We start from the raw sequence: 24622 nt of genomic DNA on the forward strand, positions 1-24622 counted from the left end.
TACTGTCATCAGATGATTTGTCATGAAGATTAAATATGCAAACATACCTGCTCATTAGGGTTGCATTTCTTCCTTATATATTCAGAGAAGCAAACCCAAAGTGATAATTTTTTTCAATAATTGAGGACTTTTTCCTCCTTAAGTGGTAAACTTTTTTTGCATTGAATGATGAAGTGTGTTGTTAGTCTCAAATTTAAATTTTGATATGTACTTCCCAGCATTTAACAGTGCTCTTGGTAAATCATGATCACAAATTTATTGTCTAATAGCTACCTTTTATTCAGTACTACTCCAGGCCAGACATCTCTATTATTCCCAGTGTTGAATAAACTTGCAGTTTAGCTAATGTTATCTCCATATATTATTGAGGAGACCAGGTATTTTTGTAAGTTTACCAAGTTCTCAATCCGTGGTAGGGACAGGTTTTCTCCAAGAGTGTTCCAGTTATTAATGCTGGAAAACAAACCAACCCCAAAGTTAGTGGTGTCAAATGACAGTTATTTTTTTATGCTCATGACTTTTGTGGGTCAGGAATTCAGATAGGGCCTAATGAGGATGGCTTGTCTCTGCTCCAGGATGTGTGGAGCTGGAGCTGAGGGTGATTTGAATGGCTGGAAACTAGAACATCTGGAACTGCAGGATCTTCTTCCAAATGGTTTCATGGGGTTTGACTTATTGTTGGGAATGGCTGGGAGGCTGGACTCAGCTGGGACTGGCCTTTCTAGCATGATGGTCTCAGCATAGTTGGACTTCTTTTCTTACAGGATGAGTAGTTTTGCTGAGAGCAAGGGTTCAAAGAGAACCAGTCTCTGTCTAAAGCAGCCTGGGAAATCACAGAGGAGCCATATGTATAGTCCAGATTCCAGGGGAGGAGAATTGGGCTCTACTTCTTGATGGAGCAGTGGCAAGGTCACATTGTAGAAGAGCATGTAGGATAGGAAATGCTCTTGGGCCACATGTGCAAGTATAGTCTGACACTGGAGTCTAGCCGGAAATCTGCATTCTTTCTTTATTGCCTCTGAAGAACCAAGACAACTACATAGCTTCTTTCTTTAAGAACTTTGAATCAATTGTATAAATAACATTTGGCTGGGGCAAAAACTGCCCTCAACCAACACATGGCTTTAATGATTAGTCGCTTGTATGGGATTACTCTAGATTTGGAATCAAATGACCTCAAAAACTTAACCTGTCTACAAAATAGAGAACGTTTTTCTCTCTATATATTCAACCTTAGGTCATTTTTGGATTATAGTCTCAAATGACCAAGGATCAAACTGATTAAGAATCTGAACTCTTAATTTGCTACTTCATGATAAAATTTTAGCCTTTCTTAGAAGGTTTTGTATGAGTCTGACAAGATGGTTTGTACATGAACACTAAAATGTAACAATTCCATACAGGAGCCAAGTTTTGTAGTGCTAGAAAGGTATGAGAATTGCAGGGATGTTTTTTGTTTGCTTGTTTTTTCATTACTTTAATAACATGATTCTTCTCTTGATAATTGCCCATATGTTGAGTCACAGAATCACAGCACATTTGGAGTAGAAAAGATTTTAAAAAATAATCCTGCCCGATTAAATTTATTGCATGGACAAGAAAAATAAGGCAAGACAGAATATTAAAGACTCAATAGAGAGATTGTACTTAGCCATAGTATTTTTGCAGGGTGGGTTTTCAGAATTTCCAGTAATATTGCAGATAACTATCTCTTGGTATTTGAAGGATTGTTGAATACTATCATGTATGGAATTTTCGATGAAGAAGTTAAGGACTGCATGTGAAACAGCTGTCTACTTTTTAGAAGATTATTTATCATCCAAGATTTGATTTCCCATAGATTTTATTTCCCATAGATTTTTGATTTCCCATAGAATTTAAAGAGTCTTCAAATAGACTCACTGTTGACAAGTCCATTAAGTTTTAGATGTTTTTTATCATCAAATTTTACATTGTTACCGTGGCTAGTCCTTAAAAATCAATGAAAACTTCTTTTTCTTTAAGTTTCTCTATGATAGGGTTCTTTAAAACAACTGCTTGATTTTAAGTTGAAAAACACTTCCAAAAGTCTGTGGAAGCCAGCCGTGTAAGTTTCTTAACTTGATTATATGCATATAAATTTCACTGGATCAACTTATTACTGCATTCTGACTTTATTTTTTTTTAAAGATACATTTATTTATCAAGAGACTGATTTTTCCTATCAACTTATTACTGCATTCTGGGGGACTTCCCTGGTGACACAGTGGTTAAGAATCAGCCTGCCTATGCAGGGGACACAGGTTCGCTCCCTGGTCCGGGAAGATCCCACATGCTGCGGAGCAACTAAGCCCATGCGCCACAATTACTGAGCCTGCGCACCACAACTACTGAAGCCCATGCGCCCTAGAGCCCACATGCCACAACTACTGAGCCCGTGTGCTGCAACTACTGAAGCCTGCGCGCCTAGAGCCCATGCTTCACAACAAGAGAAGCCACCACAATGAGAAGCCCGTGCACTGCAATGAAGAGTAGCCCCCGCTCGCTGCAACTAGAGAAAGCCCACACGCAGCAGTGGATTCCCAACACAGCCAAAAAATAAATAAAGATTAAAACAAAAACAAAAAACAATTATTATTGCGTTCTGGCTTTATTTTTTTTTTTTAAGATACACTTATTTATGAGACAGATTTTTCCTTAAGCAGAATTTCATCCTCACATGTCAAAGGCATGGACAGTTAAATCTTACCAGTCTTTTTAAAGTATTGGATCATCTCCCTTGAAAATTAGACAAGGACACCTTCCTTACCCTTTTTTGCTCCTATATTTGTTTGGGATTTTGAGACATAAGTAGACCATCAATTTTCTGTTCTATTGTAGTCTTGCCTTTGGCACCAAAGACTCCTATTAATAAAACAAAACAAAACTAAACAAACAATAACCCCTACAAAAATGAAGCATCCATGGTTTCCAGAAAACCAGGAAAAAAATATCTAGATCATTTTTATCTCTACCAGCTTATTAACTGTTGTGAGATTTAAAATGATAGTTTTAATGAGCCATGTTTCAAGATAAGGTCACAAATATTGATCGTCTTTTCAAAATATATGCGTATTAGGCAAAAAGATGTTAAAAAAATAGAAGTTGGGACTCCGAGTCACATATTCTCTATGCATGAAAAGGCACATCCACAAAAGGACTCAAATTTCCATCAGAAGGAGTTTTATTTCTGTCATGTTTTATGGTCCTGAAACCAAATGTTCATCATAATGCATAGTGCTTTGTGAAGGCAACCTGGAGTCTTTTCCTAGCACTAGTAGGTGACTTAAAGAGAGATAGAAATGTCCCAGGAGGCCTTTTTCTATCTTCTCGTATGTATCCAAGTAGTTAACCTCATTGACACATATTCATTGATTTCCTAGCAGGGAGTAAGCATTGTCCTGGTACAAAATCAGCTAGTCGTTCTGGTGGTGAGAGCAAGGTGATGAATGAAAGTTTCTTTTAAACAAATTAATGAAATAATACAAATGTACGAAGTACTATAAAGGAGGAAATAAATATAAATTCACCTTCTGCAGGGGGGTAGAAGAAGGGCTCTCATCTAAAGAAGCTTGCTAACAGGGAACTGGTGGGGGCACTAGCTTGCCAAATTTATCCCTCCATATTTACTGGGGGGTGTTTTAATACTGATCGTGGGTGACTGGCTGGCTGCCTTCCATCTGCTCTTTATTATTAGCTACACTAAACCCATCACAAAAGCTTTTTAGTTGCTTAGAGGCAGGTCACCCACTCCTAGTCTTGGCATGGGTTTTCTTCTCGTTTTTCCAAATAACCAAGTTTTCCAAATTGTAACCTTCTTAGGTTTTTTCCAAAGAGTAGAGAAGAACAATGTTTGATGTAACAAACACATCACAAGTTTATATATGTACTATGATTAGGAATTACTATTGAGAAATACCAGTACCCATTAGATAATACTAGTTACCATCAAATGCTAACGAAATCTTTAATATAATACTTGGTAAGAAACAGCAGCCATTAGCAGTGATGGTGTCTTTCTTTTTTGTCTAAATACTGAAACATACTTTAATAGCAGGGCTTTGGCTAAGCAGTGTATACAATGGTTTTATTTGGGGAAAAAAACACTATGTTATGGTGTTTAGATGATAAATTACATTTCCCCAAATTTTCTGTGATAGAATTCTGTGAAGCAGCTAAAGTGCCCCTTTATTTGTAAAGAAAAAAGTATGTGTGTTCTTCAAACATCAACACAAAACAACTCAGAAGTCTTGAATGAAATTATCATGGATTGAAAATTAATAACCTGTTTGGCACTCTTGGACCCCCAGAATTTTCCAAAATTTTGGTAAAATTGACCTGCACTTTGGTCATTAAAATTGTTGCATTATGTATTTGGATGGTTACCTGGGGTAATTTATGTGCTTAAAATCAGGTTGGCGCTGTATTTCTGACACATTTTTTTATCCATAAATGGGCCTAAAGAGTGAGACTTAAATCATATTGTTGCCAACTTAACATGGGTTTTATAGTAGGTGCTTCTCTGACATTCCACTTGACTGTGTGCAGCTCGGTGTACACAGTGTCTATACTGTTTGTCATTTTATGAAAGACGTAGTTGTTTGCCATAAATATTTGTTTGCATGTGAATGTTAGTTTTGATATTAGTTGTTTGAAAAAGGAGATGGTCATTTTAATTATTGAAATTAGAATCCGGATTCTTCTTTTGGCTGCCTTTGCTTGTGTCTGTATCCCATGGAACAGTGGAAAATTAACGCAATGCTGACGGATTTAGGTCAGGATGCAACTTAGCCAAGAAAACTAAGTTTAAACTCACTCACAAATGGTTCCGATTTTCCACTTCATCTGCCACATGCAGAGTAACTTTAAGGAGAACTTGTGGATGGCTTGTGAGATAGCGTCAAGATGACAGAAAAGATTACTCTTCTAGGTTGAGTAGTGAATGATTTTGATTGCAGTTATGGATATCATTTTGGTGAATATTCTTTTGGAGAATCCAAAGGTAAAAATATAAGTGCCTTTCTGGCACATTTCAGTGTGATTATAAAAGTTATGAAAATCAATATTTTACTTTCTGATGAGAATTATAGGAATAGTGAGAATTGTGCATTAAAATATTAGAATACACTCGGGGAAGTACCACCCACTCCTGCTGTGGGACTTGAATTTATAAGGTTAAAAATGTATTTCTTCATTGCTTTTTAATTATATCTAATTTCCTAGAAGAAGTGACAATTGTGTGCTCAAGGATTTACATACAGTAGAACTAATCTCAGCGTATAAACAATACCTGCAGAGGTAAATAAATTAGCCAGTGTCTGATGAGTTAAAGGTTTTGAAATGAGACGGGTGGAGGAAAGCTTTAGGCACTGGTGTGGTACACTGACCTTGGCTCAAAAGTGTGGAAAATGTATCATCATTTAGATTTTGCTTTTCCTGAAAATCGGAAGTAAATTTTGACCGTGAATTCCCCAAGGGAATGTGAATTCTCCAATTTGGCAGTTATAATGTGGCCCATAGAATTTTCATAATGCAGTAGCAATTTCAGGCCAGTCTCATGTATTAGATTGTAAAGTAAGTCAGCACAATTCTGCAGAATACTAAAGCATTTATAGACATTGGAAACTGTGGCACCCGCTAATAAAAATACTTAGAAAGAGGATTTGAATTTAGTTCCTGAGTTGCACATTAATGTTGGACTTGATGTTTTGACATATGGACTGCCCAATTTTTGTTCTGTAGCTGCGGGGGAAAGTATAACATTGTGTGTTTGTCTTTTATCTATATATATTTATTTATTTTAATTATTTTTTTCCTTTTTTCTTTTATCTTTTTTCTGTTAGAGAAAGCTGTCATAGGGAAGCACATACTTATCTTTAGCCTTGGCTTTTGTAGGTACAGTTCCAATGCATCCGGTGTGTCACTGTGTCAGTTTTGCCAAAATACTCTTAAGTGGAACCTGACAGATACTATGCCAGCCTCATTTCAGGTTTCATTTCCGGATCCAAAACATCCCTCCCAGCCCACTTGAGACCTAACCAGTTTATGGACCAAGGTTGTACATTATTTCCTCCAAACCTATTATCACTTGTTCTCTCAGGTCTTAGAAACCAAACTCAGATTTCAAATCAGGTGGCCCAACTTTGAACAATGAGCAGTTTTACTTGTGCAGAGCACTGCAGTGTGTAAAACAGAACCATGGCCACTGATGTTCTGCAGAGCTGGTTTACGTTCACTGCTCCACTACAGTATCAGTATATCATTTATAGAAATGTATAAAACTAATGCCGAGTAATAAATCTCTAAGGACTCTTAACACTTCATCTGATTAAATACTGTGAGGGCTATAAAATTGGGGGACTAAGATTGATATAGAAATTAACAAATTATGAGAACTTAAAATGATTTTTTTTTGAAGAAATGGAGCTGAAAATTGAGAATTTTATGACATTTTGTTTTGCAAACACTGAATATGGGATAGCAAGTATTTGTGGCATGCAAACCTTCTAATGGAAAAAACGATTCATGTATAGTTTTCCAGTCATTTATTATAGTATTAATGTAAAATTGCCCGAGTCCTGTAGTATATAGCAAAATATTTTATATGTATATATTCTTGTTAAATCTACATTTGGTAGATAAGTAAATACATGTCTTTGTAAACATGAATCCCAGCCTATTATTTTAATGGCCATTAGTAGGTATCTATAAAAGTATTTTTGACTTGTTTTATTCCCCATCTCCTAGTCTTGTTCAGTAAGAAAGAGGAAAATGGTATCAGACCTATCTGCATAGTCCCTGGCTTTAACTCATCTGTGAGGCAGGTCCTAATATTTGGACAGTGGATTCTGTTGCTGTTTACTGAAAGAGACACAATGCCACGTGCACTATTCTCAGCTCCAATGTGCCTAGTGCTGAACCTTGAAAACTACCCTGAGCCTCCTTGACTATGGTAGCCATTTCAAACTGCTTTTTCAGCTTACTGATTGATGTTCAACTGGTCAGCGAGTTAAAGCTTTGGTCCTGGGCAACCTGCCCAAGTGAATCATTCCAAATGGGTATAATGACAGCAATCCCGAAACTTGGCACCGTCCACCAGAGATATAGCCTCAATACTTCAGTCTAAGCCCCAGCTTCTGGCCAGGACAGTGGCAGACATATGTGGCCCAATTCTAGTCTCTGGGAAAATAAAATGGCTTTTCTGTTTGAGCAGGCATAGCTATGGTTGTGGACCAAAGGGAAGGGTAGCAATATCATAACTGTGGAGATGCTGGTGACTGGTGCTCCTTTTTGACTTTATGTCTAAAGTGACTTTCTCATTAGCCACAGCCTCAATACTTAAAATTAAATACAGGACATATAGAAGAAAATCAGAACTGGTTGTATTCATCTACTTTTTAGAACTATTTCCTTTGCTACAAGAGGTTCCCCTCCTAATTAGGTTCTAGTCCCTTTTAATACTTGTTATTCTCCTGTAGCTTCTATTGCATTTTATTGGCTTTCGGTATGAAATAAAGTATTACTATTTTAAGGAAATTCAACATGTGAAATTAGGATTTTTTTTTTGCAGTTTTCTATTGTTATGCTGGATATGCATCACTTTCCACTCCTGTATTACTCATTAATCAAATTGACTTCATTATGAAATTATTATTGTCTGAGAGGCCTTTACCTAAAAGAAAATTCAACATTTTAAAATGGTACATGAGGACTTCCTTGCGGGGCGCAGTAGTTAAGAATCCCCCTGCCAGTGCAGGGGACACGGGTTTGATCCCTGGTCTGGGAAGATCCCACATGCCGAGGAGCAACTAAGCCTGTGTGCCACAACTACTGAGCCTGTGCTCTAGAGCCCACGAACCACAACTACTGAGCCCATGTGCCACAACTACTGAAGCCCATGTGCCTAGAGCCCATGCTCTGCAAGAGAAGCCACTGCAATGAGAAGCCTGCGCACTGCAATGAAGAGTAGCCCCCCTGCTCACAGCAACGAAGACCCAATGCAGCCAAAAATAAATAAATAAATTAAAAAAAAACATTCTATCAATCAATCAATAGATAGATGATAGACAGATAGATATAGATATAGATATAGATATAGATATAGATATAGATATAGATATAGATGAGGTATAGACCAGGGGTCAGCAAACTATTGCCTGACAGACCACCACTTGTTTTTGTAGATAAAGTTTTATTGGGACACAACCATGCTCCTTTTATTTACATACTGCCTAGGGCTGTTTTCACACAACACGGCAGACTTGAGTAGTTGCAACAGAGACCATGACTCACAAAGCCGAAAATATTTAATATCTGGCCCTTTAGAGGGAAAGTTTGCCAATTTTTTTCTTAGTCTTGTTCTTTACAAAATGCAAATAAATACATATATTTTAGCTATTCTTTGAGGATATTTAAAGTAGAGAAAATTGATCAAAATTCCTGTTTTATTTTGGATTGAAAAGTAGAAATAGTCAAATGTATGGCATTTTATGCCTTTTGGGCTATGTGAAAGAGCTGATTGGAAAAAAGCAATCTTGTGCTTTTATTTTTAAGATATTTTTAAAGTGAGTGAATAAGTTGTATCTTGATTTAAACAAAATTGATACTTTCAAAATTCTTATTCATTTAAAATAAATTGGAGTAAGTTGCTAAAAGCAATACTCATTTTATGAAAGTAATACTCCAACAAGAAAATGTTCAGCATTGGCTCTTAAAGCCTCCAGGAATTTGATTGATGTCTGGATGGATTGATTTTATTATTTTTTTTTTTGTACCTCAAACATTTAGATATAATGAAAATTTGATTTATTATTCAGAAATTTCAACTTATAACTTTTCAGAAGGATTTTTATTATGTTAAAGTGCAATAAAATTGTGCTATGCATAAACTTTTTCAAAAAAATTTAGAGACTTCCAAATGTAAGGATTGTTCTTTTGTTTTTTTAATTCAAAGCTACATGCTTTTATGGAACAACAACAAAAAAACCCCACAGTATGGCTATCCTTTTAAACTCTAGTTGAAAGCCAGATATACTTTTGTTTGAAGTTATATTGCTTTGTTACAAATAGATGGCATAAAAAAATGCTCTCCACTTTCTTGTGATTCATCTTTATATTTTAAGGAGTATGGACTTGTTCTGTTTTCTCCCTTGTTTGTTTGTTTATTGAATGCTGTGCGAGTTCTAGTTCAGTGCCAGCTGTATTTCCAGAATTTATTAGGAGGAGAGGATGTGGAAGAGGATGCTTGAGGCAGGGTTATACAAGTGTGAATAAAAGAAGGAAATCTTAGGGCATTGTAGGGTCCTCTACTTGTCCCTTATCCTGCAGTGGTAAAGAGTGCACTTTGGGAGCTGTCTGGAGGGATAATTTCAGAGTGCAGCATCAAAATATCATGAGTTCTTGACTTTGGATAGACTGCATTGCAATTTAACCATGGGTTAAAGTCTATTTTTATTTCTTGCACATACATTAAAGTGAGGACCAGAAGAGGCAGCCTGGGACTTTGAAACAAAACCCACGAAAGAATGTTCTCCACAGTGTCATTTTCTGTGATGCTTCCTAAGCTGGATAGTGCTTTTATATATTCACTTTACTTCTTAGAGAACATTCTACTCTTATAAAATGGAAAATGGGCCAGTTTTGTGTCATACTCTTTCTAAATCTTTATTTTATAAGAAATAACAAATACATTTCAGTGAGGTTTCGGTTTCATTCAGGGCATGGGAGACTCAAAGTATCTGTACAGAAGCCTGCACATAGTAAGTGGTTAGTATATGCTTACTGTTAACGCGTGTGAATGAAGAAAGGAGCCAAGGAGCCACTTAGAGTCCATTCTGGCACCCTGGGAATACTTACTTTCAGAAACCATCCCTATGGTGGTAAATACAACAGTAAGATTAGAATGAAAGGAAAGAGAAGAGGAAAAAACAAACAACAAATCTTCCTGATGCTAATTTGCTGGGGGAGTTGTTTTAGTTGGGGGCGGGGGAGGGAGAGAAAGGCAATTAAAAAGTTGGGTTTTTCGTGTGTGTGTGCAAAGGAAGGCTTTCTAAGAAAGCACAGCAATAAAAAAAAGAGTATGTACTACAGCCACATGCATCAACGTGGTTGAATATCAGAGACATAAAAGCCAGACAGAAAATAAATACAGACTTAAAAGCCAGACATCAAAGAATTGATACCATTTATATAAAGTTTAAGAAAAGGCAAATCTAATACGTAAATAATGTTGGTTCGTACGTAGCCTGGGTAGAAGGGTGATAATTGACTCGGGAGGGGCATGAGGGAACTTTCTGGGTGATAGAAATGTTCTCTATCTTAATCTGGGTGGTGGTTACGTGGGTGTGTAAATATACATGAAATTCATCAAGTCCTCTACTTTCTATACTTATGATTTGTGAACTTTACAGTTCAATAGAAAATTAAATAATAATAATAATGACAATAGGTTGTGCAGGGGGCACCAATTTAGCATGAATGCTTAATAGAGTCCTTGGAAGAAAAGCATGGCAAACCTGTGGTCTAAAAACTGTGCTTAGCGAAGATTTCAAGGTGGGTCTGGAAGGATAAGTGAGATTTGGGTACATGGATAAAAAAGTTTTTAAAAAAAACCCAACTGTGTTTAGCTTAGTGTAGGAGACTTTTCTGAATAAGGACATTTGTAGTAATTTTTGTTGCAAAACATCTCAAATCCCAAAGGATGCTTGGTATGCAGTAAAATCACGTCTATTTAGCTGCAGCAAGGTGACTGCGGCTGAGCATAGTGTACTGCTTGAAAAAAGCAATGCCTTTCTTTTTTCTTTCCAGATTGGCAGATTGCTACTCTGGCTTTACTCTTGGGCGGTGCTGCCATCATTCTCATTGCATTCCTGGTGGGTTTGGTTTCCATCTGCGTGGGATCTCGAAGGCGCTTCTACAGACCTGTTGCTGTCATGCTTTTTGCAGCAGGTAAATATATTCATTACTTTCAAACATTAAAGTTTCATGAACCTTTCTACCATCCTCCCTTCTCATGCAGAAACAGTAATGTGGCTGCTGTATTACCTACAGATCAAGAGGCATTTGTTATATTTTAAGGTAAATTGGCTACAGGTTTATCATAGTATCAGTTTTCAATGTGTTAAGCATTTCACAGAGCACAGTGGCAATTTCTAAACTTCGAACTAAAACACGAATAAATAATGGCTCTTGACAAGGGCTGTTGCCTTAGGAATTGCAGCAGATGTGTTTACCAACAGTCTTTCTTCACATCCAGTATTTTTTTCCTCCTTTTACTGCCCCCTTGGTGATCTTAAGGCAAAATTGTTTTTTTCTGACATAAAACTGAAAAAAAATTCCAATATGTGTACTCTTAAAGGTATAAATCTGTTTTGAAATAAACATGGTTATACTGAAAAATCATAATGTTTAACGTGACCCGTCAGACAACTCAATCGTTTGAGTTCAATGGCATATTCATTAATTTAGCAACCCATCTTTCTATGAAGCACAGCTTGGATTAAAATATCAACCCAGGTAAAATGGAACTTTTACTAAAAGTCAGGGAGCTATTTAGAAAAGGGGCTTATAAGACTAAAAGCCCAGTACATTATTTGATATGAATTTAAGTTTCATTTATAAGGATCTCCTTAAATATTCTTATAAATGACTGAAACTGAAATATTCTTGTTGGTGCCTTCAATTTATCCTGTCAGTCATATCTGATTTGAAGACTGCAAAATAAGCCCCTGTGACTGTCAACAATGAAGACACTGAGAGAACCATCTAGCCTGTTAGATGGATTTTTTAAAGCTGTTTAAAGATGGGAATAGATGAAATTTCTCAGGATTTGAAGGGTCATTTGGTCTAAAATTATAAAATCAGAAGTGTTCTGCTGCCCCCTGCTGTTTGTGTTCATCTTCTTATACCCATGAAGACTGGTCAGAATGCAAGGGTCATAAAAACAACGGTCCACAGGGCTGAAAGAATGTAGAAATAGATCTAATTAAAATCTCTTAAGTGATGTGCTCAAGATCACATAGTAGTTACTGGTGGACCTGGGGCTAGGAGGCTACTGAATCCTAAACGGGTGGTTCATTCACTACTGGATCCCTCATTCATTCATTCACTCTTTATTGGGTACCTATTATGGACTGGACATTATATTGAGACACCTATAAAACTGGCTAAATAGCATGACAGATACTTTCTAATAGAGTAGAAAACACTATTACAAAAAATATTTTGAAGTCTTAGGCGGTGGCCACAATATCATTATATTGTTGATCTCATGTAATAAAGGTCTCTATTGTGAATAATTTAGTATAACATGAAGATTCTCCTAAAGATTCCATCATTCTGCAGTTTATTTCTCAGTTCATGGATTTGCCACGCCTCTTTTCCTATTTTTACAATGAAATAACTTAGATATTTTAATTATAGTATAAGTTTATCTTTGCAGCTAGGATTTATTAACATAGTGATTAGAGTCAATTATAATAGAATTTCTTGATAAATTGTTCTGAAATGATATACAGTTCTTTAAAACTGGAATTATGTTTTGAATAATTTTTAGAATACTCATATTTCTGATTTATGAAGATATAGAGACAGTCTAGACATTCTCTTATAAATATCCAGTATTATTGTGCTACCTAGTTACTATCCCATTTAGCCTTTAACTTACTCTATAATGGCATATGCAGAATCTATAAAGAAATCTGTTGTTTAAAGCACCTATTATAAACATTCTTACAGAAATAACTGGAAGTTCCAGTTTTTTCTTAAAAAGTTCTATAGTTTTTCCCAAGTATAGCAAAATTTGTGAAAATGTGAAAATAAGCACTGGTTGTAACAGAAAACATATTGTAAATGAGTATAAGTTAAAGGTAATGGATTTGGTCAAAAAAAGATTTTGATTTAACTCTCGCTGCCACAAATATTAGTAAATTATAAAATAACGAGACGAATCCCTAAAGCAACATTCATACAGTATTATTCTACCTGCCGAGACCGAAAATGAGCATTATACTGCTACATTTTAAAACTGTACATGTGCTGAGATTTAATTTTACTCATTCTCTTTTGAGACTGCTTATGGAAGCTTTTCTTGAAATAACCATTAGTTTAGCGTTCACTTTGCATATAAGCAAGGTAAAACTTACTGGTTATTTGAAACATGTCATGAAAAAATTTCTCTCTCCCATCTGCAAAAGCCATTAAAGAGTTGCCTGTAGCTGACTTCTGGAAAAGATATTTATTAAACATAATAATCCATTTATGATTTGGATGTAAGATTAACAAAGTTGGAAAATCTGCCTACTTGAAACAATGCTAGCTAAAAATCATGGTTGTTTATCTTGCTTGCTTCTTAGGAAACATACTTATTCGAGTGGTTGGCTTGTCTCACCAGTTTAGTGATTCTTTGTAAATGTGTATTTGGGACTATTTTCCCTTTTTACTCATCCTGGTCTGCTTGAAAATGGTCTGTATTTCTCCACTTTTCTCACAATATTTTCTTCTCCAAATAATATTAGGCTTTATCTTGGTATTCACACACATAGGGAATGATACTTATCTCAACTAAGAAATATTCTTTTTTTTTTTGCTTCTGCTGAAACTTGCAGTACATAAAATCAAAACAGACATAGCACTACCACTTGGAAACATTTCTACGCAGAACTACATCATTAATTCAGTACCATATGCAGTGCCTGGTACTCTGGGGCACTCAGTAAATAGCTGAGTGAATGACGGAAAGAAGACTGAGGAATGTGGTTTATAATCTGATAGGGAAAAACAGGCATGAAAACAGCTAGCTAACTGTAATTTGTTTTTTCTTAAACCATTTCTCTGTTGGCAATTTATGAAGCAGCAAATTCCCTGTGACCACAAATCTAAGACCAAAACAGCTCAAAAAAGTAACAGTTGTAAAGATTATTTTTCATATATCCATATTTTCATTCATTTATTTAACAAATGTATGTTGGGTGCCTATAGTATGCAACTTCACTATCTTGGTGTTAGATAATATACTCTTAAAGGGTTTTTACTAAAAGCTGATGATTAAGTCTTATAAACACAGCCAGACAAATTTTAGAGGTTTTCTTGTCTTCTCTTTTTCTCTGAGGTCCTTGATTTAGGGTGGGTTTGCTACCTGCTTGAATAATTGCTAGAAGATCTAAGAGGCAGCCATCGCTGCAACCCATCTAAAACATTGTCCTATGTTCCACAACTCTTCTACCTTCGGTCCTACAAATTTAGACTTCAGAATAAGAAGTTATCTATAATGATACTGTTGATGATAATAATAATTAACTGAGCACCTACCATGTGTCATACTGCTAGACCTGTAGCACACTGCTATCTCTGCTATAACAGTCTTAAGATTAGGTATTTATTTTCCTCATATTATCAGTGAAGAAGCAGCCTCAGAAAGGTTAAGTAATTGTCTGGTGTTGTCCAGCTAGTAAGTTGCAGAGCCAGGGTTTCAATTCAGGGCAGCTCTCTAATTTGAGAGCCCAAGTGAGGTTTCAGGAGTTATCTGTACTTGGGTACATATAACACATAGAAAAATAAAAGCCGAATCAGCCTTGAATTTTTTTTTTTTTTTTTTTTTTGCGGTACGCGGGCCTCTCACTGTTGTGGACTCTCCCATTGCAGAGCGTAGGCTCCGGGCGCTCAGGCCCAGCGGCCATGGCTCACGGGCTCAGCCGCTCCGCGGCATGTGGGATCTTCCTGGACCGGGGCACCAACCCGTGTCCCCTGCATCAGCAGGCGGACTCCCAAACACTGCGCCACCAGGGAAGCCCCAGCCTTGAATTTTTAATTCAGCTGCCAACTGTGTACTGCAGTTGGAGTCCATCCTGTAACTCCAGTTACTCCATCTCTTGGGAGCAACACCTGAAGGATGGCAGCAACTCAAGGTGTCACAAAGACCACAAACTGATCAGTACAGCATGACTGAAACATAGTACATCATGAAAACTGTGCACATGTCCAGTACAGTTGACTATAGCATGTTTTTTATTGTGTAACTGACAATGACAGATAATGCATGAGGAGATTCTGATACCTGACATCTAGTTCTCACTAAAGACTTGGTGAAATTAGAGGGGTTGCCTTTTTCTGGGTCCTTTTCTCTTATTGTATGGTTTTGCAGATCTTTTTATGCCCCACTGGGACTTAGGATGATTGTTTCCTTTTTCTCCCCCATGGCCTTTAAGACAAGTTGCAGAAAAATCTGAGTCTTTCATAATTCAGATTTTAAATGACAGAATCCCCACTAATTGTATTATTGAGGATGTTCCTTTCTGTTATATCTGCAGAAAGCCTCCTCTAAATGATTATTTATGCAGAATGGGGATATTTTGGGAGGGGGTCCTGCATCTGCTTTCCATCTCTGATTAGAGGCTTGTGTATTGCAGCCCTCCTCTCCATCCTGTCAGGCACAAGGAGATGGCTGGAGGTATTTCAAGGCTAGATTTTGACAGAAAAATCAGTGTCCAGCTTATATTTCAAACTAAAAAGGAGTTCTATTCACAGATCTTTATCCATATCAAACTACCCTTTGGTTAGAACAGTTTACAGTATCACCATCAAAATTCATTTCATATGTACTGCTTAATTTTAAGTAGTTATAGATTAAATTAAAAAGGAGAGAAATTGATAGCTTCATGTTAACCTTTCATGGGCAAATGTTTTTTATTCTACAAATATTGTTTCCTTTATGTAAATTTGATATTTAGGGGACTTGGCTGGATAGTCCTATCAATTCTGTCTTTAAATTATCTTCTAAGTCTGTAGTTTCTTTTTATACACCACCATTACTGAGTTAGTTGAGGATATAACTCTTCCTCAAGTGCAACATCTCAGTTCCCAAATTTGAACTTCCCCCTAATTTATTTTTCTGTGGTAACGTCTGAGTTAAACTGTCTATGTGACTCCTTCCTTTCCCTTTCCTGGAATCCAGTTACTCAGTTTTTCTTTTATAGTCTTTACTTTCCCTGACCTTTCCCACTGATGTTACCTTAGTCATCACTGTGCACAGGAATCCATGCACTGACTAACCTCCTAGGGGCCTGTCCTCCTCCAGTCTCCTCCCTTTTAGGCTGTCTTGCATACAAACACATGAGATGTAGTTCTGAAATACAAATCTGGTCTTGTCACTTGTTCCTTTGGTTTCCCCAGAGGCAGAATCTGAAGCAAGGAATCAAGTGCAAGTACTTAATCTGGGAGGTAAAAGAAGGGATATGGAAAGAAAGTGAGACAGGGAAGAGAAGGCAGCCAATAAAGAGTACATTATCAAACCAGTGGTCACTGTAAGCACCTGGAGCTTAATCTTCCTGGAAAAATTTTGGAAACCAGTGCAGAACACACCCCTCAGAGTTACCTCACTGGAAGGACTAGGGAATTGGAGTATTTATAAAGCAAATGCTGATAGTCATTGGTAAGGGCTGTTGGTGATGATGGGGAAACAGCAATGGTAATTTCCCAGAACACTGTACCTGCCTCGGAGTCAGGCAAAGTAGCTTTTGTGGCCAGAGGAAAAGTCAGGCAAAGAAGTGCAGGTGCTGACAATCGAAAGTCAGGCTGACATATACTGAAATTATGAGGATGAGAGTATATGGAAAGCGTACCAACAGCATCTACAATTCAAATAACCTCTGAAATGTCTCCCTATAGAAACCAGTCTGTATTTTTATGACATGCTAATAAGTCTTTTATAGTCTAAACCAAACATCTCCATGTGACTGTGCCCTTCATTCTACCCATGTGAGTTTTCTATGGGCACAGCCTTTTATATCTCCAAGCTTTATGGAAACTGCTTCTTCTTCCTAGAGGTATTTTCATGTTTCTCTTCTGACCGAGTACTGTCCATCCTTCAAGAACCAGTTCAAATAGTGCTTCGTCTCTGAAGCCCTCCCTTCTTTCTGCAGGCAGAAGTGGTACTTGAAATATCATTAGAGCTCAATAAACATGATGAACGGATTATAAGTGAACATGCCTCTACTACTACTGTTGAACACATTTGTTTGTATCTGTGTGTCTGTCTCCACGATAGAGTATGAAATATCAGAGGACAGGGCCGTGTCCTATCTGTCTTACCTCTTTCACCTAGAATGCAGTGGGCATCCAATAAATGTTTGTTGAAATATTGAAATATCCCCATGTTAGAAAATATTGACTATTTGAATATTGAATATTTTGAATATTTCAATATTGAAAACATTGAAAAATATCCCCTTAAAGAAAACTAGAAATAACACAAGAGCCTCTAAGTTCTTGTCATGTTTCTGTCTGCACAATTTCATGGCTGGTAGTTTTGTTGCCTCTTTTCCAAAAAGTAGGGAGGGGGAATAAAATGAACCTCAAATTCCCTTCAAATTCTAAAACGCTATACAACTTTACTTATGCCTCTGAGATAGAGCATAGAAAATACCACAGCCAATGCCTGTTATGTTTCATCGATTGGTGGTAAAGTAGAAACATAGTATGGTGTTATTTTCTTGAGTTCTGGACTCTAGGTGTGTTTGTTAGTTTCCTTTGCAGCATCTGTGAAAGGCAAGGAAACATTTTAACCTGCATCTATATATTATATTAAATGAAGAAAATTATTTACAAATGCAAGATTATATTTTTTTCTCAATTTTGCTATTACATGCATTTTTCTCAGTGATTCCAAAGGGATTAAAATAATTCAGAAGCATAAAGCATTTTAGGGTTATTTTCATCTGGCAAACAACACAATAAAGTTCCATCTCTAAGAAAGCTGCTCAAGAGAGAGAAGGAAGCCAATGGAGCCTAATGGAGTCGTGTTTCTACTTTTCCCACTAGAGGGAAACTATATCATTATATTATACCATGAAGACCAAATATTTGCTAAATAAAACACGTTGAAATGAATATTAAAAGCAGGATAGGTGAACACCTCACTCCAGGAACTGGCTGATTCACAAAAGAAGCAGTATAATCCTTTTAGAATATAATTCAGATCAGTTTTTACTTCTCTGTTCACATTCCTCTTGCAGTTGCTCATCACATTTAGAATGAAATCCAGACCCCTGACCATGGTTCACAAGGCCATTCCTGAATGAGCCTCTGGCTGTCTTTTCTATCTCATCTCATGCTGTTCCCTTCCTTGCTCTCTGTACCGCTGTACTGCATCCACAGCATCCTTACTGATGTTCCACTGTACCCAGTGTGCTCCTGCATCAGTTTTGCACTGCCTGTGCCCTCTACCCAAGATCGCTCACTTCCCACTACATTGACCTACACCCCTCACTTCATTCAGGTCTGTGCTTTAATGACTCCTCCCCAGAGAGGCCTTCTTCAGCTCTCATCTAAAAGAGCAGCCTGCATCCCTCTGTCTTGTTTTCTTGCTTTCTTGTATTTTCACGTCTCTTAGCAATACCTGCCGTATTCTATATTTATTTACTGATAATGGTGTGCCTAGCCATGAGGGTAGCAACTTGTGTTACCAGTGCCTTAAACTGTGTCACTTTAGAAACATTCAAGTATTTGTTGAATGAGTAAATGAATTTTACTGTTTCTAATTCACATTCATATTTCAATCATATCCTGGCAAGATCAGTCATGATTTGACTAGTGACCAGAGTATAGAAACCAAAGGAGAAAAATGCTTTTCTTTTTAATTTACTTAGTAACTTTGGATTTTTTTTTTCTGTAGTTCATGGTTGATAGTAATTGACTTCTTGTTAGTTTTAAGACATTTAAAACATGAAAGCACCCTTTCCATCACAAAGGCACAGAGCCAGCCAGTTTTTAAATTAATACACATTTAGCACTTACTGGCTGGAAATAGAAGTGTGGATTATATAATATGCTGTTAATTGTTCTAACAACGACTTAAAACTTTTTCTGAGATTTTTAAACTATAAACAACGTGTGATTTCTGTTTTGAATGTTGAGAGATTCTCCTGTTATATGGACCTACTTATCCATCCACTGTCAGTAGTAATGTGGAAGTATGGTAGGCTAGTGCTGGCCCAGAGCAGTGTTGAGCTACATGGCAAAAATGTTTGGAATTCTTATATCTGCTTCCAGAAAGGTCATTTCACCCCTAGTCTGAGCGTTATCGAAAGTAATAATTTTGAGGAATCATGCCCCCTCATGAGTTTTCTGTAGTTCATCAGTCTTATGCCAGAGATAGATGACTGTTAATGTAGACTTTCTAGGAACATTAGTCATATTGGTATTAATGATATTTTACAGGTACTGAGAATAGATGAGAGTAGATTTTAAAGCAGGAAATTCCAGTTTAATTAAACACACTATCCATCCTCTTGCTGTTTTCAAAAAATGTAATAAGCTGTATCATTTTTACTGTGTCAAAGTTTATTCTTGTCTCCTACACCTTAATCATTCACATTTTTGGAATTTATGGTATTTTTAAGATGAGTTAAATAATAATTATTTTAACCCAAAATTTACGTTATATATCAGGGGTTGGTAAACTTTTTTTTTTTTATAAAAGGCCAGATAGTAAATACTTCTGGCTTTGTGAGCCACATGGTTTCTGTTGCAGCTACTCAACTGTGCCATGGTAGTGTGAACAGTACATAAATGAATGAGCCTGGCTGTGTTCCAGTATAACTTTTTTTCAAAAACAAAAAGCAGGCCAGATTTGGTAGTTTGCCAATCCCTGTCACATATTACTATATCTCAGATTTTTCAGGGTGAAGATTGTCTCTTGAGGGTGGAAGCCATCATATAGTAGAGAATAAGGCAGATGCATCCCATAAATTCTCATTAAATTGATTTAAATAAAATAGAAGGGAATTCCCTGGTGGTCCAGTGGTTAGGACTCTGTGCTTCCACTGCAGGGGGCATGGGTTCAATCCCTGGTCGGGGATCCCACAAACCGTGCGGCGTGGCCAAAAAAAAAGAAAAAGAAATTATATAATAGTTGATCCAATAGAAAGTTATGATTTTGAATGGAAGACATCACCTCATATATAATCCAGTGTCTCCCATATAAATATCCACTGGATAAATACCGACTGCATTTTAGATATTTTTTTAAAAAGCACCTCCCCCTTCCCGATTAACTGGTTTCTTTTATTTTATTAAGTATGACTCATCACATTTCCCCTTTAGCCCTGCCTAAGAACTAAGATTTAACTAAGAAGTAAGAGCTAAGTTTTGTGCCCTATTGTGGTAGACATCATTAACTTAGGTTTTCTAGTACGATTACCTCCCATGCCTTCATAGACTTAATTCTTTTTTGAAAGTAGGTGAGGAATAAATATATAATATATTTATACCTGTTATATCTAATAAGGGTGTAAGTTGGTGTGGCTTCTTGACAAAGATGACTTTTGAACCCATTTTAAAAGATGAGAGGTATGGACTGGATGAAAAGAAAAGAATAAAAATAGTTTTTGATCAGAGTAAGGACATCAAGGTAGGACTTGGAATATTGGGCTGAGTTAGATGATATTGAGAAGTGACAGCAACAAAAGCACATCTTGAATGACAGGTACACCGGTTTCATCAGTACAGATGAATTCAAAGTCCCCAATTTCTCAAGAGTATAAATAAATAACAAGGGTTTTTAGCTGCTATTTGGGGTCACTATTCTTGGGAAGCTATTTACAGGTGTTGTATAGTGAAACAGTTTAGCTAAACTAGTACTACTTGCCATAATAGTGATAATTATATATGTGTTTGTAAAGTGAGAACCATTATTTTGTATGCTCATATAAATTATATTACACTAATTATTTCATCAAATACTATTATAGTGATTTGCTAATTATTAATAGAGTAATTCTTACTGTACTGTGAAATAGTGTTAAACAGAAAAAGTTGTCAATATTTTAAAGTGTACCATCTAGAATAAGCAATGCTTCAAATTTTTTGGCTTTTTTGTTTATTTGATTAAAGTGTAATTCTCATACATATGTATATTTGTATATCATTTTATTTCCTGTAAATAACATTTTCCTAATTTTGATTTGCTTTTTTTTTAGTTGTTTTACAGGTTTGCAGCCTGGTCCTTTACCCAATCAAGTTCATTGAAACTGTGAGCTTGAAAATTTACCATGAGTTCAATTGGGGTTATGGCTTGGCCTGGGGTGCAACTATATTTTCGTTTGGGGGTGCCATCCTTTATTGCCTGAACCCTAAGAACTACGAAGACTACTACTAGAACCAATAGTCTAAAATTTTAAAAAAAATCAACCATCCAACAAAAGGATTACATCTGCATCTTTTCTAAGTCACTATTTTCTAAAACACTTGTGGAGCATCAAGCAGTTTGCTCAGTTGATTTAATATCTTTTGCCTTTTGGCTGTCAACATCATAACCAGCTTTTACATCCATTTTAGGGACCTGCACAAATTAAGAGAGCTGATTAGACATAGGCAAATGCTGCAAACTTCCAATATGTTCATGTCACATTTCTTGACAAGTGAAGGGTCTATATGACAGCAACCATTGTGAGAAACTAGTTGGAATGAGAAATGCCTGAATCTTCTATTGCCTGCAGGGGAGCAGCTGGCATAAGCAACGTTTAGAAGCTCCATTGTGCTGACAAGGATTCCTCTGTTAGAGTCCTTATCGCCTGCTTATCCCACCCAGTGACTACATTGGCCGTTGGTTATTTGCTTGAGTGAACTCTTGAAAAGTGAACTTCCCTTCAGCATCTAATGGGGGTTCTGAATGTAACTGGTTAATGATACATATTCCACCTTCAAGAATACTTGTTTTAAAGGGAGGTTATGCTTTGGCAATCAGCATCTCCCTGGGAAGGAAGTCAAGACTTGGAGACATGTGCTTTTCATTATGTGGTTAGAAATTTTGCCTCAGCCATATCTAGAATGAGGAAAAATTGAGTCTCTACTTTCCTTGGGGCAACTAGAAAGAAATATGCATGAGTTGCTTTTGTCCTAAGTACCCTTTAAATCACTTACCAAACATTACAGCAAACAGTTGTGCATATGTAACAAGCTTAAATATTTTTATAGAAGGTGAACCATTAGTATAAATGGTAATAAGTTATTCCCTAGCCCTACACATGCATTTGCCTTTTGCACATAAAATAAATGTTTGCTCTAGTGAAGTGATTTGAACACTAACCTTGTACACATTTTTAAGAGGCTTAGATCGGTATTCACACTTATTTACCATACAAAAGTGCATATACCCTAAAGCTTTTGCTCTATGTTCTCTACTGTTTCACTGGAAAGTGTTAATAGAATTGTATAAGAAGAAAAACTGAAATGGTGTTAATCTGAAAATTAATGATTCTTCTGTAAGCCCTGTAGTTCAAAAGAGAGTAGCAATTAGGATGATCATTTTGTTTAAAATTCATTAAAATAGAAGGCTGCTTTTTTTCCAAGTATTTTAAATGTCTTCATTAAAAAATAAAGGAATAGTGATAGATTTATATAAATGTCTAAATGTCAGTAGAGGAGTAGAATTCATCTGGTTATCACCTGGTCCTCTGAAGTTAACTAATGGGCTAACTGATTTGTGCACACAATTATGATGGATTTATAGTAAGGGAATCATTTATTGACTGGTCAAATGGAAGGAACTATCAATAATAGGGAATAAGCTTGCAACGAGTCTTACACTGCAAACTTGTGTTAATCCTGTTTAATATACAAATTTGGTTAGTTTAATTGTAAACATATTTTTATATCAAATATACAGTTCTAATATAAAAATTATAAATAATTATTTTTGTTAACAAAGACACTATTTGGCCCTCTTGCAGAAAGAAGCATTGGAGAAATCATTTAAAATGTACCTGTGTTCTGTTATATTGCAAAATCTGTTAAGAGCAGGACCACATCAATAGTATTTAATAATTTGCTTTACCTCCCAAAGCAGAGTTCTGCTTTCAGCTTGTCTTAAGAACTGTTGCCAAAACAACAGGAAAAAAACAAAACTATTTTATTATTCAAAGGCTTAAAAAAACCCTCTTATCTTGTGACTTTTCTATGGAATCACAAAGTAAATTTGAAAAACCAGGCTTATTCTTATTTTAGCGATGACAGACAAAAATGATTAAATGCATCCTAGAGAGAAACCTTTATAAAAGTATATAATTCTGTATAGAATCATAAGAAACTATGAGTGGAAATTTTCCAGAAAGATATTACTATTATAGAATCTTTTGAAGCAATTTTCTTGAGAAATAGTAAAATCTGGGCCAGACTATCTTGCTGTTAATTGCATATTATCAGAGCAGCATGAGAAATAACGGTATTTGTTGGAAAGGGATTTCAGCTACTAAACACTCTTTACTGGGAGAGAATCTCTTTATTCCTGAATAATGGACAAACAGTACTTTGGTGCTGACATCAATGAGGCACTTTTCTTAGTCCTAGTAGAGGATGCAGTGTGCTGTTAGAACAATATCATATCTTGAGTCTTACAAAGTTTTCATTCTCTGTCAATATGAAAAGCTGGAAAGTGACAGAATATAGTATAAGCTAAGGCACACATATTTGCTGTTTACTGAGAAGTAGATTTCTTATATAACTTTTTTCCCCTTCCCAGTGAAGAGCCCTATGCTATATTTCTACCATCACTAATATTTGAAAGTGTTTCATTACTAACAAGTCCAATATAACATGAAAGTTGTCATTGCTCATCCAAAATACTGTTTTGTCTATCAGAATCAACACAAGTGAATTTTTCACTCACAATAACATTATGTCTTTGCAGCTTTAGGTTTGTTTAATGTTTTCTTACAAGCCAAACTATTAACTACAATCCCATTGTTTATCTTAGAGAGAGAGAGAGAGATATACATACATACATATAGCATAAAGTACTCAGCAGGGCTAGTTATTTGGATTTCTTGCACAACAATTTAGCTTTTTGTAAGTTCAACATGTAAATTTTAAAGACATAAATATAGAGAGACCTATGTGTTTGAAATATAAATGATATATATGGATTAGCATGTACCTGTATATTATTAAACATGCAATGAACTGACTGGTAAGTGACGTCTAATTGTATGGCTAGCAATGTAATTTATTCAGACTGTATTTTTGTACAGAGCAGCACACACTAACCTATGCCTCTGTGTCCTCTTTAATGCCTAAAACTGTGCCTAGAAATTTCATCTGTCTTAAAAAATAAAATATACTCCATGCTGTTTATGCTATTAGTTTCTCTACTGCTGTTATATATTTATTATTTTAAAATGTATGACATGTTTAATACTTAAATATGAATTCATGCTATTCTGGTTATTGTTTTTTTAACAGTCCTCTGGGGGGAACCTGTTTATCACTCCAGTGGTTTTGAGTTTGCAGTTTCACGATCAGTTCTTAATTTCATGATTTTTGTAGCTGACATGAAGTTATCTATGTGGAAAAAATAAAAATAAAAGTGGCTTCACTGATGTGGTTTGACTTTGTGTCTTCTCTACTGTGTGGACTCTTTAACAGGTTTCTAAATTACAAGTCTTCAGTTCATTTTCTCTTTTATAAAGTATATGTTATTTAGAAAACATAGCTTGATATGACATGTTCATTTTGTGTAAAAAATTTTTTAACTATATTTTGTTTCAAATTATCTCCCAAATCCTTTCTATCTTCTGCAGCTGAGTTATATGAACAATAAAAGAAAGAATATTAA

The 24622-nt window shown here is 36.0% G+C and overlaps 1 protein-coding gene across 1 annotated transcript in view; it reads left to right on the plus strand.

The window, feature by feature from the left end:
* The window catches only part of TMEM47 (transmembrane protein 47), a 29336-nt gene extending 4950 nt beyond the window's left edge, over positions 1 to 24386 (plus strand). The window contains exons 2-3 of the mRNA XM_030849067.2: positions 10825 to 10965; positions 20991 to 24386. Of these exons, the coding sequence (XP_030704927.1) occupies positions 10825 to 10965; positions 20991 to 21169 (320 nt within the window). The 3' untranslated portion in view covers positions 21170 to 24386. The remainder of the gene's footprint in view (positions 1 to 10824; positions 10966 to 20990) is intronic.
* The last annotated feature ends 236 nt before the right edge of the window (positions 24387 to 24622 follow it).

The sequence above is a fragment of the Globicephala melas genome, chromosome X, assembly GCF_963455315.2.
Source record: "Globicephala melas chromosome X, mGloMel1.2, whole genome shotgun sequence".
In the NCBI taxonomy this organism is placed as follows: Eukaryota; Metazoa; Chordata; class Mammalia; order Artiodactyla; family Delphinidae; genus Globicephala; species Globicephala melas.